The sequence below is a fragment of the Urocitellus parryii genome, chromosome 9, assembly GCF_045843805.1.
Source record: "Urocitellus parryii isolate mUroPar1 chromosome 9, mUroPar1.hap1, whole genome shotgun sequence".
NCBI classification, from domain to species: Eukaryota; Metazoa; Chordata; class Mammalia; order Rodentia; family Sciuridae; genus Urocitellus; species Urocitellus parryii.
The window spans coordinates 59,933,581-59,947,212 of record NC_135539.1 but is presented as its reverse complement, the minus strand read 5'-3'; the positions used below and the strand labels follow the sequence as shown (position 1 = coordinate 59,947,212).

The 13,632-nt window shown below is 32.6% G+C and overlaps 1 protein-coding gene across 1 annotated transcript in view; it reads right to left on the bottom strand.

Moving 5' to 3' along the window:
- Positions 1–13,632, bottom strand: part of Stam (signal transducing adaptor molecule) — a 63,761-nt gene that overhangs the window by 25,524 nt on the left and 24,605 nt on the right. The window contains exons 3-5 of the mRNA XM_026407746.2: positions 4,287–4,362; positions 4,114–4,209; positions 1,618–1,764 (exon numbers count right to left, since the gene is read on the bottom strand). Of these exons, the coding sequence (XP_026263531.2) occupies positions 1,618–1,764; positions 4,114–4,209; positions 4,287–4,362 (319 nt within the window). The remainder of the gene's footprint in view (positions 1–1,617; positions 1,765–4,113; positions 4,210–4,286; positions 4,363–13,632) is intronic.

The window sequence follows — 13,632 nt, the reverse complement described above, 5'->3', positions numbered from 1 at the left end:
TGAGTCCACAGGTATGCAGTGCCACAGGAGAGGCTGCATTTTTTTTTAATTTATTTTTTAATTCTCGGTGGACACAACATCTTTGTTGGTATGTGGTGCTGAAGATCGAACCCGGGCCGCACGCATGCCAGGCGAGCGCGCTACCGCTTGAGCCACATCCCCAGCCCCGAGGCTGCATTTTTAATAAGTGTCCAAGTGATGCTGATGATGCTCTCCAGTAAATCACATTTCAAGGAACAAGTTCTAAAATAAGTATAGAAAATGTAATTCCAGGGGCTGGGGTTGTAGCTCAGTGGTTGAGCACTTGCCTCACATGTGTGAGGCACTGGGTTCGATCCTTAGCACCACATAAAAATAAATAAAGACATTGTGTCCATCTACAACTAAAAAAAAATATTTAAAAAAAGAGAAAGAAAAAATAAAATGTAATTCCACTATGTATCTGTGTTCTTTGGTTGTCTACACTGAGTTTATTCACTGGTAAACAAGCACTGTTTTTTCGTCAAGAAATTGATAATATCTTGGATTACTCTACATAAAATTATTGCTTAATTATACAGATTCTTGCAATTATTCTTAGTAAAGCCAGATAGCAATTATGAATAAATAACTTCTCAAAGACATAGCATTGTAAAAACTAATCAAATACCAAAAATTTAAATTATGAAGGAAAATGTCCTCTGCTTCCTCTCTCAGATATATTTCTGGATCTTCATATCACAAGAGCACTCAGATAAGATGGAAATACCTTGGGAAGAAAATCTATACAGATTTGAATGAGAATCTAGGAGACATCTGTAAGCAGTCAAAAGCCCAAAGGTGAGCCCTCCACAACTGAGTGTGTTCTGTTGATGATTTCATGCCTCTCATTATATTTTGGCCTGATCTACACAGTAGGCAAAGATGGTATACTAAATTACCACACATTTTAAGCCCCCTAGATTAGCTGGACATCCTAAAAGATGGTTACCTAGAATAGAAAAATACAGGAAGGGAATAAAAAAAAAATACACCTTGATTTTTTTTTCCCTACATAACATAAATCAGAGATGATCCCATTACAAAATTCCATGTGTTTGTGTGCTATGCGTATATGTGTTTGTATGTCTGTACGTGTGTATAAGAGGGAAGTTAACCCTTTTAGTCTGTCACATCTACTAGGGGAAAGGGAAAAGACTCAGGTATAGGATAGCTCATATTAAGAAAAATGTGTTTCTCTTTTCATTCAACCCTCATATCACTGCACTATTTTCAATACAGATGTTCATAAACTTCCTATCAAAAAAGCCATAACCTTATCCCTAAATTTTAAGGATAATAAGACTGTCAGTGTGACCTCACCCAAACAATTTTGTCTACATTAAAACTACACAAAAAAATTAGAAATTACAAAATATTAAACAAATTCATTTATAAAGAAAAGACAGTAAGAAAGTGGAGGTTGGAGCACATTAATATTTCACTACAACATTTTTCTGGCACCTTTGAATCCATCATTCTTATTAAAAATTTCTCTGAAATAGTAAAAACTACATAGAAAATGGACAAAGAAAAGAAAACTTCAACTGAACATAGTTATGTTATAGAAACAAACTATAGCACACACACACATATTACCTGAGAGCCAATAGCTGGGAACGTAACTCCTTGTTCCTTAAGGTTTTTAATCATTGCTGATATTAGACTAAGCTGTGGGTCATTCTTGAATTCATCTGTCCATTCAACCATAAGAGCCTTTAATTTTTCACATACTTTAGGATGACCCTAAGAAACAAACAAAAAAAATTTAATGAAAAAATACCAACTTCCTAGCTAACTACTTAGTACAGACACTTTAAATATAAAAATTGCAAAAGTATTGTAGACCTCTTTTTCAATCACAAGTCACCCCTAGTTATACATGTGAAATAAATACCCTAGACTATACATGTTGAAATAGAACAGTTACTGGGGAAAAAACATATTATTTCATACTATGGGGGGAAAAAGGAATATGCCATTATATCTCACTTCAAAAATGAAATGTATTAAATACATAATAACACTCTGGAGATCAGAACAATAGGACTTAGACTCCAGTATTTTGCAAATTAAGCATGTCAAAAAGACAAAAATAGTTTTGTTTTGCTTTTTGCACAACAATTTTTAAAGACTGCAAGGAGAGAATGGTACAGTTCCTTTTATTAATTCCTGACTTTTAATGTTCTTAACCGTGTATTTTTACCACAATGTTTAATTATCTGAGGCTTGGTCTGAGGTACTTCCATGTTAATCATCTTGGAAAGTTCGTTTTTTCAGAACAAAAACCCCTCCTTAAGTATAAAACTGATGATATAAATTATAAAACATTTGGAAAATAAAGTCCTCTCTGTGATATGTAGTTGCTTTTCAAAATAGTTGATTACACGAATATGTAAGTTTTCATATTACGTCTTCACTTAAATTATAGAAAACATGAGAATAGAATCTCTTTTGTACATTTTGATCGACATTCAGGACATCAAAAGACAATGTTTATTAATTAACAGAAAAAAATTAAACTAAGTAGCTAAACAAAGCAGAAAAGGATCTATCACATAATCATATTTGAAATGTACAGAATTTTAAATTTTTATGACATTTCTACGCTGCTTTTTTCTACTAAAATCTGGAATTACTAATTTTTGTCCCCCCCCACCGAAAGAAGCATTTCCCCTTTTGGTAGTTTTTAATAGTTATTTTTAGTTACTGATGGACACAATTCTTTTATCTGTTTATTTTTATGTGGTGCTGAGGATTGAACCCAGTGCATCACACATACTAGGCAAGTGCTACACCACTGAGCCACAACCCCAGCCCAACCCTTTTGATAGTTTTTATATATAATACCAAAAACTTTTTAAAGCCAGAAATAGTTATCTTCAGAATGCATAATTCTTTACTAGAAAAACTCAAACTGTACTTATTAATTTTTTAACTTCTTTGAATTGGGGGATTTAATTTTTTACTTTACATCCAAATATGCAGACAATTGTAGGGTCCCCCAAACTCCCACTTTCTTAGTCCTCATGAAGAAACAAAGCACTCTGGGCCCCATCCAGCTGCATGTTTTCATCTATAGGCCTGAACCCCAGCCAGGGCTTTGAACATTCTCAAGCATTGATTTAAAAAAAAAAAAAAAAAGCTGTTCAAGGGGCTGGGGTTGTGGCTCAGTGGTAGAGTTCTTGCCTAACATACACAAGGCGCTGGGTTGGATCCTCAGCACCACATAAAATGTAAAATAAAGATACTGTGTCCACCTAAAAAAAACCTTAAGAATAAATATTAAAAAAAAAAAAAAGTTGTTCAAGCTATCATTCAAAACACTAAAGACTGAGTAAGTTTGTAAATACACAGAAACCTGCCTTGGCCTGAGCCAAATTCTATAAACTCACATATTTACTCTATAACATAACCCGCTTGTTACAGACATATCTGGATAAAACATTTCTTTTCTCACCGGACATTGCAACTTACACTGTAAGTTCAACTTAAGTTCGAATATCAAATGATTTGGACTGATCACCCTGGCATTTGGTGATTCTTTTTTTGGAATTACATCTGACCCCATCTCTTGATGATTTGAGGCAGTCCCTAGTAGGAAATCACCTGCCACCATTTTTGTTGCCAGTTTGGTTGGACAAAATAGCAATACCCCATTAAAACCCTGAGATAGCCAAGCAGTGACCTTATTTATATAAGATGAAAATTCAACAGTGCCCTACATTCTGGCAGTATTCCTGAAGGGTTCTACTTTAGGGAACCTACAAAAAATGGTTACAAAACCTGTGCCTAAAATAGGCTGGCAATATTTCATTAGCTATAGATATACATATTTTCTTATCAGATGAAGGAATGAGAATAAAAAAGTTAAATATATTTCAATATGACTTGAAAAAACCAACTCTAATAATTACATAGATTTATAGTCTTTCCGTAAAACAGTATTTATTTGTATAACAGAAAGACATAGTCTAGAAAAGGTAATGTAGAGAAGAGAAACACAGAATAGTCCTTTGTGATATAAAATATTAAGAAATGAACAATAAATACATGAAGAAGACTGCCTTAATTTCTGGCAGTAGTGTTCCTTACCTTATTCAATACGTTGCTTACTTCACTAGCAAAATCTCTTGAACATACTTCTAAATGAAAAATTTTGCCACAGTTTGATACACATGCTCCTAGAAGCTAAAAGCACACAGAAATTAAAAGGGTTCAATTTTGGTAAGTAATGTTGTGGCAAAGCTCAAAAGGAAACCACTTACAGTCAAAGCTTGCATAGCAACATGGGGATCTTTGTGGTTCACCCGCCTCATAATAGACCGAAGACAATCTTTAGGCCTAAAATATGAGAAATTAAGCAATTAATAATATATCCAGCACCCACCTTCAATTGTAGGCAACAGACTACTATACAAAAGAAACAGTATACTGAAGTACATTTATTTTTTATTAAGGACGTGTTTGAAAAATGCTACATTGACTAGTTCCTTTAAAACTTTAAGCAATTTTAATGAGCTTTCTTATTTACCAAGCATAAATAGGCATTTGGGGTTAATGCTGGTTGAAAAACATTTTGAAAATAAAATGGTAGGCCAAAACTTCCACTTTCCATCATGACAGTATAAATGCAACCAAATTTATATTTCTACTGTAAACAATTTTAAAACAAAAAAATGTTTAAAATAAATATAAATTAAGAGATGCATCCTACAGCTTCAGTAGTGACAGCAACTCCCTCTGGGTGCTATGCTAGCATCTCCCCAGGAGACCTTGAAGCAGGACAGCTTTGAGTCATGGTAACCATGTGCAACAAAGGAGATAATCAAAAGTACACTACTCAGGCATTTGGAGAAATATAAAAGTAAAGGACAATGCAGTGTAGAAGTGTGGCTCAGTGGTAGAGCACCTGCCTAGCATGCACAAAGCCCTGGGTTCAATCCCCTATACCCTAGGGAGGGCAGAGAAGGGGAGAACACTGTGGCCTATGTCAAAATTTTGTTTACAACGGTACAGGAACACCAGTATGGATCTTCCTGATGAAGAATTAATCCAAATGGAGAGTTTAACAAAAAGTACTACCCCACCAGGTACAATACCATAGGAAGAACTTTGGTATGTGGCACATGAAACCAAATACTTCACCTACTTCTACGTAGGCCAAGTGGCTATTCCACTTAAATCTGGTTAAAACCTGGGCTGTGTCATATGCCCATTAATACATACAAAAAGAAGCGGTAGGGCCTAAATTCTAGATACCAGAAACAAACATCTACATCTACAGCCTTGCTAAGCATAAAACTTCATTGTACTTTGTACACAGAGTTCTCTTAACTAAAGTTTTATGGGGGGGGGGGGTGGTTGTTGTATTTTTTGGGGGGAGAGGTTAAACGACAAAATAACTTACTTTTTTTTTAGGTTATTTTCTAGTGCTCGGGATTGAACCCAGGGCCTTGTACAATCAGTAAGCTACATCTCCCGCCCACATGCGTATTAATTTTTTACCCCATACTTCTCTCTCTCATGTTTTACCCCTCAGTCTAATTCTTTAAAAAATAAATCTGTTGTAATTGAAGAAGACCTTTAGAAGACAGAAAGACCTCTCACTGTTGAGAGATAGGCAGAATTAATATTGTTACAATGGTCACATTACCAATAGCAATATACAGATTCAATGTAATCCCTATCAAAAATACCAATGACCATTCTTCACAACTAGAAAAGTCAATCTTAAAATTCATTTGAAAGAATAAAAGACCCAGAATAATGAAAGTAATCCTAAACCAAAACAGGCAATGCTGGAGGTGTCATTATACTTGACTTCAAATTAGACTACAGAATTATATAACAAAAACTGCATGGTACCAGCATAAAACCAGACACAGAACAATGGAATGATCTAGAAGACATGGAAATAAACCCCACAGATAGAGTTACTGATCCTTGACAAAAGTGCCAAAAAACATACACTGGAAAAAAGACAGCCTTTGTAACACATGGTGCTGGGAAAATGTGTTATCCTTTTGTAAGATGAGACTAGGTCAGAGATCTAGGAATTAGACTGGAAATTATGCAACACCTGGGAGAACAACTAGAGTCAGGACTCCAACACACGGGCACAGGCAATGACTTTCTCAATACAACTCCAAAAACCCCAGAAATAATACCAAGAATTTAATAAATGGGAACATATCAATTTAGAAGGCTCTACATAGCAAAGTGTAGAAAATGTGAAGAGAGAGTCTACAGAATGGGAGAAAATCTTTGCTAGCTACTCTCTGACAATATAAATATTCAGAATATATAAAGAACTCAAAAACAACCCAATTAATAAGTGCGCAAATAAACTAAACGACACTTCTGAAAAGAAGAAATATAGCCAGGTGCAGTAGTGCACACCTGTAATTCCAGCAGTTTGAGAGGCTGAAGCAGGAGGACTGCAAACAAAGCCAGCCTCAGCAATTTAGCGAGACCCTGTCTGGGGGAAAAAAAAAAAAAATATATATATATATATATATATATATAGGGGGGGGCAGCTCAGTGGTTAAGCACCCCTGGGTTCAATAATTGGTACAAGAGAGAGGGGGGGGGAATTCAATGAACACATGAAAAAATTCAGCATCATTAGCAATTAGGGAAATGCAAATCAAATCTACTCTGATATTTTATTCCATCCAGTTAGAATGGGAATCATTAAGAATACAAACAATAAATACTAAATGCTGGAGAGGAGGTGGAGAAAAAGGAACACTTTTACTCTGTTGATGGGACTGTAAATTAGTACAACCACCGTGGAAATCAATATGGAAGTTTCTCAAGATTACAAATGAAATCACCATAAGATTCAGCTATACCACTCCTCAGTATTTATCCTAAGGAATTAAAGTTATCATACTGTAGTGACACATGCACACCCATGTTTACAGTAGCACAATTCACAATAGGAAGATTATAGAACTAGCTTAGGTGTTCATCAATGGATGAATGGATAAGAAAATGTGGTGTATATACATAATGAAATTTTATTTATCCATAAAGAAGAATGTGGGCTGGGGTTTGTAGCTCAGTGGTAAAGCGCTTGTCTAGCATGTGTGAAGCAGTGAGTTCGATCCTCAACACCACATAAAAATAAATAAAATAAAGGTACTGTGTCCATCTACAACTAAAAATATTAAAAATCATAAAGAAGAATGATATTATGTCACCTGCAGAAAAATGGATGAAGCTTGATAACATTATGTTAAATGAAATAATCCTAATTCAGAAAGTTAAGGGTCATGTTTTCTCTCATATATGGAAGCTAGAGAGAAAAAAGGGAAAAAGTATGAGGGGGTAGCATTTCACAAATATTAAAGGGAGATCAGTACAGGAGATGAAAAAGAGCAACAGGAGATAAAAAGGGAAATGAGAAATACTAGGGACTGATACTGGCCTAATTATATTGTCATATCATGGCAGAAATGAATATGTAACAATGAACCCCGTTATTATGTATAATCATAATGCACCAATAAAAAGTATGGAAAAATATAAATCTGTTGGAGATGAAAAACTTAAAATATATATTGAGGTAACTGGGGACATTAGGCTACACAGGCAGTACTAAGTAAGTCCCAAAAGTGAACGAATGAGATAATCCACAGGTTTGCTTAAACTCTCTACCTACAGATACTTTCCAAATATTAGTGCATACATTCTGCCTAAAGGCAACATCTGGATTTCAGTGCCAGTAGCATGGCAATCAAAATAATAATAGCAATCTGAGTTGAACAGAAAGAATTCAGGAGGCCTGAGGAAATTAGAATATGCAGGCTAGAGTAGAAGGTGTTATACATAGTTAAGAGTTTTAGACAACTGCAGAAGGATTCATTTAGGTCTGCTGTAGAAAATGCCATGTATGAAAAAATTCCATGAAGCTGGGCAAAAGTGACTGACTATGCCAAAGATTTACTGAAGCTCACATAGTTTCCAGAGTTTACATCAAAGTGAAGAATCCTTGTTGAATATCCAGGGTGATCACTGCCTCCAGAGGGTTTAGTCCCTGGCAGTGGAGTTGAACTATTCCTAAATTCCCCATACCACAACTTAAAAATAAGTCACAGAAGGATTTAACAACTTCTAAAAGAAAAAGAGTCCAATATTCTTTTTAACTGAACTACAACAAACCTAGTGCTCAATGACATAAAATTCAAACTACAAACACTTTGTAAAAAAAAAAAAAAAAAAAACACTAGATAAGATAAGCAGAAAATTATGACACAATAACTAGGAGAAAATTCAGTCAATTGAAAATGGAGAAAAAACAGAGATGATGGGATTATAGCTGTTAAAGACTTTATATAAGCTATTGTAAGTATACTCAAGGATGTAAAAAAAATAAATAAATGTAAGGAAAATGGTATCTAAAAAGAAGCAGATAAAGTCTATAGATGAAAAATATAATAATGAAAAATTAATTGAACAGAATGAATCAGATATGCAATTATCCTGAGAGCATCTGAACTGAATTACCATGGGAAAGAATAACAAAGAAACACTAAAAAGGAGCCACTACTAAAATTATTTTTAGGAGAAATGAAAATAAAACAAATCCATAAAAAAATTCAATTTGGTACATAAAATTTTTATCAAATTTGTACAAATTTATCTTTGATACATAAAAGACAAATGGAAATAAATTAAGAAAACAGAATAAATAAATAAAAATAATCTAAAAGGAGGTAGATTAAGATTTTCAATCCAACAATATAATAAACTACTTCAGTAGTCTGCAGAACAAGGAATACTCTCAGGGATAATAAAGAGGGAGATTATATAATGATTTCATCATGAAGGCATAACAATTCTAAATGTGCACATAACTAAGTGCAAAAGAATTTCAAATTATACAAAGAAAACATTGATGAAGCTGAAAGAGACAAATCTATTGAAAATTTCAATATACCCTCCTCAATAATCTGAAAACACTAGACAAAAACACACCTACACACAGACTTGGAATACCTGAACAACACTATCATACAACTTGACCTTACAGACATTATAAAACAACCCAACCATATATAGCATAATAAATATTTTTAAATGCATGGAAAATTCAAAGTAGAGTACATTCTGAGCTACAAAATAAATATTAACCAATTTAAAAGGGCTAAAGTCATACAAAGAACATTCTTTAATGACTACAACAGAATTAAACTAAAAATTGATAACAAAATGTCAAAAAAAAACAAATATTTGGAAATCAACACATCCCTCAATAATATTTATGTCAAATGAAATCACAAAACCATAATTTCACTTAAGGACATAAAAACAAGTCACATTATCAAGCACTCTGTACAAGAATGTTAATAGAGACCCTATTCATAAGAGCTCAAACTGGATACAATCTAAACATCTATCAAGAGATAAACAAAAAGTAACATTCATGCAATGTAACTCTTCTTAGCAATATGTAGAACTACTAATACATAAAAACATGAATTCATCTTAGAAATGCCATACTAACTACACAGTTTCATTTTAAGAAATTCTAAAAAAGGAAAATGTAATCTATAATAATAAGTTTTACCCTTAGTTGCCTAGAGTAAAAGGAACTTTTGAGAGTAATTAAAATTCTGTCTGGATTATGGTGGTAATTATATAAGTGTTTTCTTATTTGCAAAAACTTGCCAAACTATCATACTGTACACTTACAAGGGATACATTTTATTATAGAAAAATTATATCTCAGTAAAACAACTTTTTCTTTAAATGTCAGAAGAATGTAGCAAACATGCACTTCATGGGTATGCTATATGATTATTAAAATTAACAGTTATGCAAAGTAACCACACCTGAAAAACAGAAATCTGTTTAGGTTCTCAAAACTTCATATAAACAGCTGGGCAAGTGACATATACACCTGTGTAGAATAGACCTTCTCTGAGCAAGAATCATAGTCAATGCAGCAAAGTATTTACACTATAAGATAAGAAGTAACTGAAATTGTATGACAGCATACACAAACTCACTAAGTGAAATGGCAGGCGTAAGTTTTTAGAAAAAAAAATTAAAGAGTTTCAAAAAATACAGTTAAATTCAATAAGTTTAACATGCACATAATGCAGTTCAATTCTACAATCAGTGATCAAGGAAAAGTAAAACAAATTTTGCACTGATGCATTTTCTCTTCAAGAATAATGAAATTTGTAATCTCTCTTAATGACCCAGAGTAAATTTCCAACATCACTACTTTCTTTTTTATTTTTTTTTAAATGCCTACTCACAAGCATGTTGCTGCTGAGTGGTTTATAGCTTAACATTAAACTTTAGCAATTTTTAAATTAACATTCACCAATTACATTACTTGAAAAGGTAATTCCATTAAAATATTGAAGGAAGTCAAGAATATTTAGTGTTACTGTTGGAAAAAGAAGTCAAAACTTGCCAGGCACATTGGTACATGCCTGCAATTTCAGCAACTGCAAAGGCTGAGGCAGGAGGACCACAAGTTTGAAGCTAGTTGCAATAATTTAGCAAGACCTTTTATCAAAATATAAAAGACTGGGAATATAGCTCAGTGGTAAAGCACTCTGGGCTCAACCTTCAGTACAAAAAAAAAAATCAAGATTTATGACACTTTATGCTTTCTAAAACTTTTGACAAGCCCTGTAGTTCAAATATGTCCCATTTTGACACTATTTGAAAAGTACTTCAGTATCATAAAAAATATAGATAAACTATTACCAGAGGTTTTATATTCCTAAGGAAATTATTACCACTGAAAAGAAAAATTTCAAGACAAAAAATTAAAAATTAAAAATTTGAAAATGTTTACATTCTAATTCCTGCATCTATTACAAAATCCATCAAAAATTTTTTAATGAAAATATTACCTTTTCGTTATCTCCCTAGGGTCCTAATGAAAAAATAGCACATTGTCCTGAAAGTATTCTAAGTGTAAGAGAAAATACTAAAAATAAATTAGTAATCATAGTGAAAAGTACTATTAATGGAAATGTTATCATTGTTAACTTCCAATTGTCTATTAAATAGGACTGAAAAAGTACCAAGACACTGGCAGTAGATTCTATATAGAAACACTAATTGGTATTCAGAAAAATTCTTTGTAGCATAAGACTCTAGGGCATGTTGCATTCCTGGTCCCTGCCTAATCAGCAGCAACCTCCTGTCATGCAACACCCAAAAACATCCTTCATCAAGCAATACCACCCTAACTGAGAACCACTGCTAAACAGAAGTAGCGTTGTTGATAAACTAGAAAAAAGATTTGGAATCTGATAGACCTCACCCGTTAAAAAGGTAAAAGGGGCAAAAAAAAAAGAAAAAATGGTATACAGAGATGTGGGAGAGGTTATGAGAAGGCATGCTCCTAGTATTTCCTTATCAGTGTGTTAATACTTCTAGAATTGTGACAGGGACTTAGAAATACTCAATGATATTACTTCTAGAAAACACAAATATCTCATTCTTTATCATTACTTTTGTAACTGTAGCTTTCAAAATTAGTTAAGTGATTTAAATTTTACATTTTTATTTTACATGCTACAAAAAATGGCTTATTATGGCTTACCATTTAAGGACACACAAATATCTATATGGAGGTTGTATGTACACACATAACTTTCATAGGTCTTAGTATGTCAGTACTTAGGAGACACACAGTAACTAAAAGAGATGGAAACTCAAAGCTTTGCTAAATGAACCAAACACATTTACAAATAGATAATATAAACCATCCTTGACTACAGAATAGAGCCTAATTTAGAGGATGTTTTTAAAAGTGTAAAGGCATTAAACAAACTGTATGAAAGTTCTAATATAAAAAATTTTTTAAAATCAGAACAAAATGAATAATAATTCTTAAGCACATACTGAAATGCCAATCTGATTTATAACACACATTTCATAAAACAAACTACATAACACATGAAAAAGGGGTGAATAAATAAATATATATCAAATTATTTTTAACATAAATATAAAATTATTTTATATACAGCATAAATATCAAATTATTGTCAACTGTGAGTTTATAAAATAAAAATTTCTAATGAGATACACAATGGAACATGAAATTATAAATAAATATACACTATAATGTTACTTAAATATTTAAATACAAGTTCATGAAGTCCCAAAAGGCTTCATTAGAAAAGGAGGTAAATTAAAACTTCTACTTACTGAACTAAATATGGTGGATTAATGAAAGGCTAATAACAGTTACCATATACTTATATTAAATATAATGATATTTTGAGTTTCCCAGACAATACAACACTAAGGTACATTTTAGCCAAGCAAAATACAATGTCGTATGCATGAAAGAGAGAGGAACTAGTAAAAACTTGAATATAAGTTTTGTATGTATTCACTAATGATTTTAAAAAATAACAAATAGGCACATAAGGATACAGAATAGTAAAGTGGGAAAAAACATAAAATAGAAAGTAAAGAAAACTAATTTTACCTCTGCTTAACAGCAACATGTCCTATTAAAATCGCAGTGCTTTAGTTTTCTCGTGTAAAATAATCTCTATGATCACTAGGATTCTATAGATCTCATTCTACAAAATAAACAGCATTTTTAAAAGTAAAATTAAAAAGAAAAATCATTGTCTAGACAAGTAAAGACAGAAAAATCAGATTCCATCCCCTGCGTGGCTCCTTCTACTACCCCATTCTCTGCTGAATCATCATTTCACCCCCCCCCCACACACAGTAGAACATTCTCTTCCAAATATGTAGACGATGTAATTACAAAACTTAAAGAAAATCCTATACATGTATTGTGTCAAAATGAACCCCACTATTATTTATAACTATAATGCCCTAATAAAAACATTTGAAAACTTAAAATGAGAATAAAAAAGCAAATTCCCATCAAGCAACCAGTGAAAGAAAACCTCGCTTAAATAGCAGCAAAAAAGACAAAATATCTCGTAAAAAATGTATAGGACTTAGAAAAAATTTAAAATATTAAACTAGAACACAAACAAAAGTATATGTTATGTTCTCAGGAAGATTCAACATCAAAGACATACATATGTCAATTTAAAACTAAGCCAATATAAAAAGAAAGTCAAGCCAATTTTAAGGTTTATCTAGCACAGTAGGGAGGAACAAGAATACCTGGAAAATCTCTAGATAAAAAAAAAAAGATTAGTCCTACAGAATGTTAAAACATACTATAAAGCTTTAATAATGAAAACCATAAGGTAACAGCACATGAATAATCACATACATTCCATTTCTCATTTGGAATGGAATAAGAAAGTCCAAAAACAAACCCAAATACATACATGAATATAACATATGAAGGTAATATTTCAAATTACCTTGAATATAACATATGAAGGAAATGAGATAGAATTATAAGTAAATGATGTTGGGATATCTGGTTAGATAAAAGGAAGAGAATAAAGTTGGACCCATACCTCATACTGCCTAGAAGAATAAATCCCAAACAGATTAAAGACTTCAATGTAAAAAATGAAACCATGCAGCAACTCTGGAGAGACAGGCTTGTGGCTTCTGACAAAGCTAAACACAATTTTATAGTAAGAACCTGTAATCCGCAATCATAAGTTCTAGGTATTTATCCAG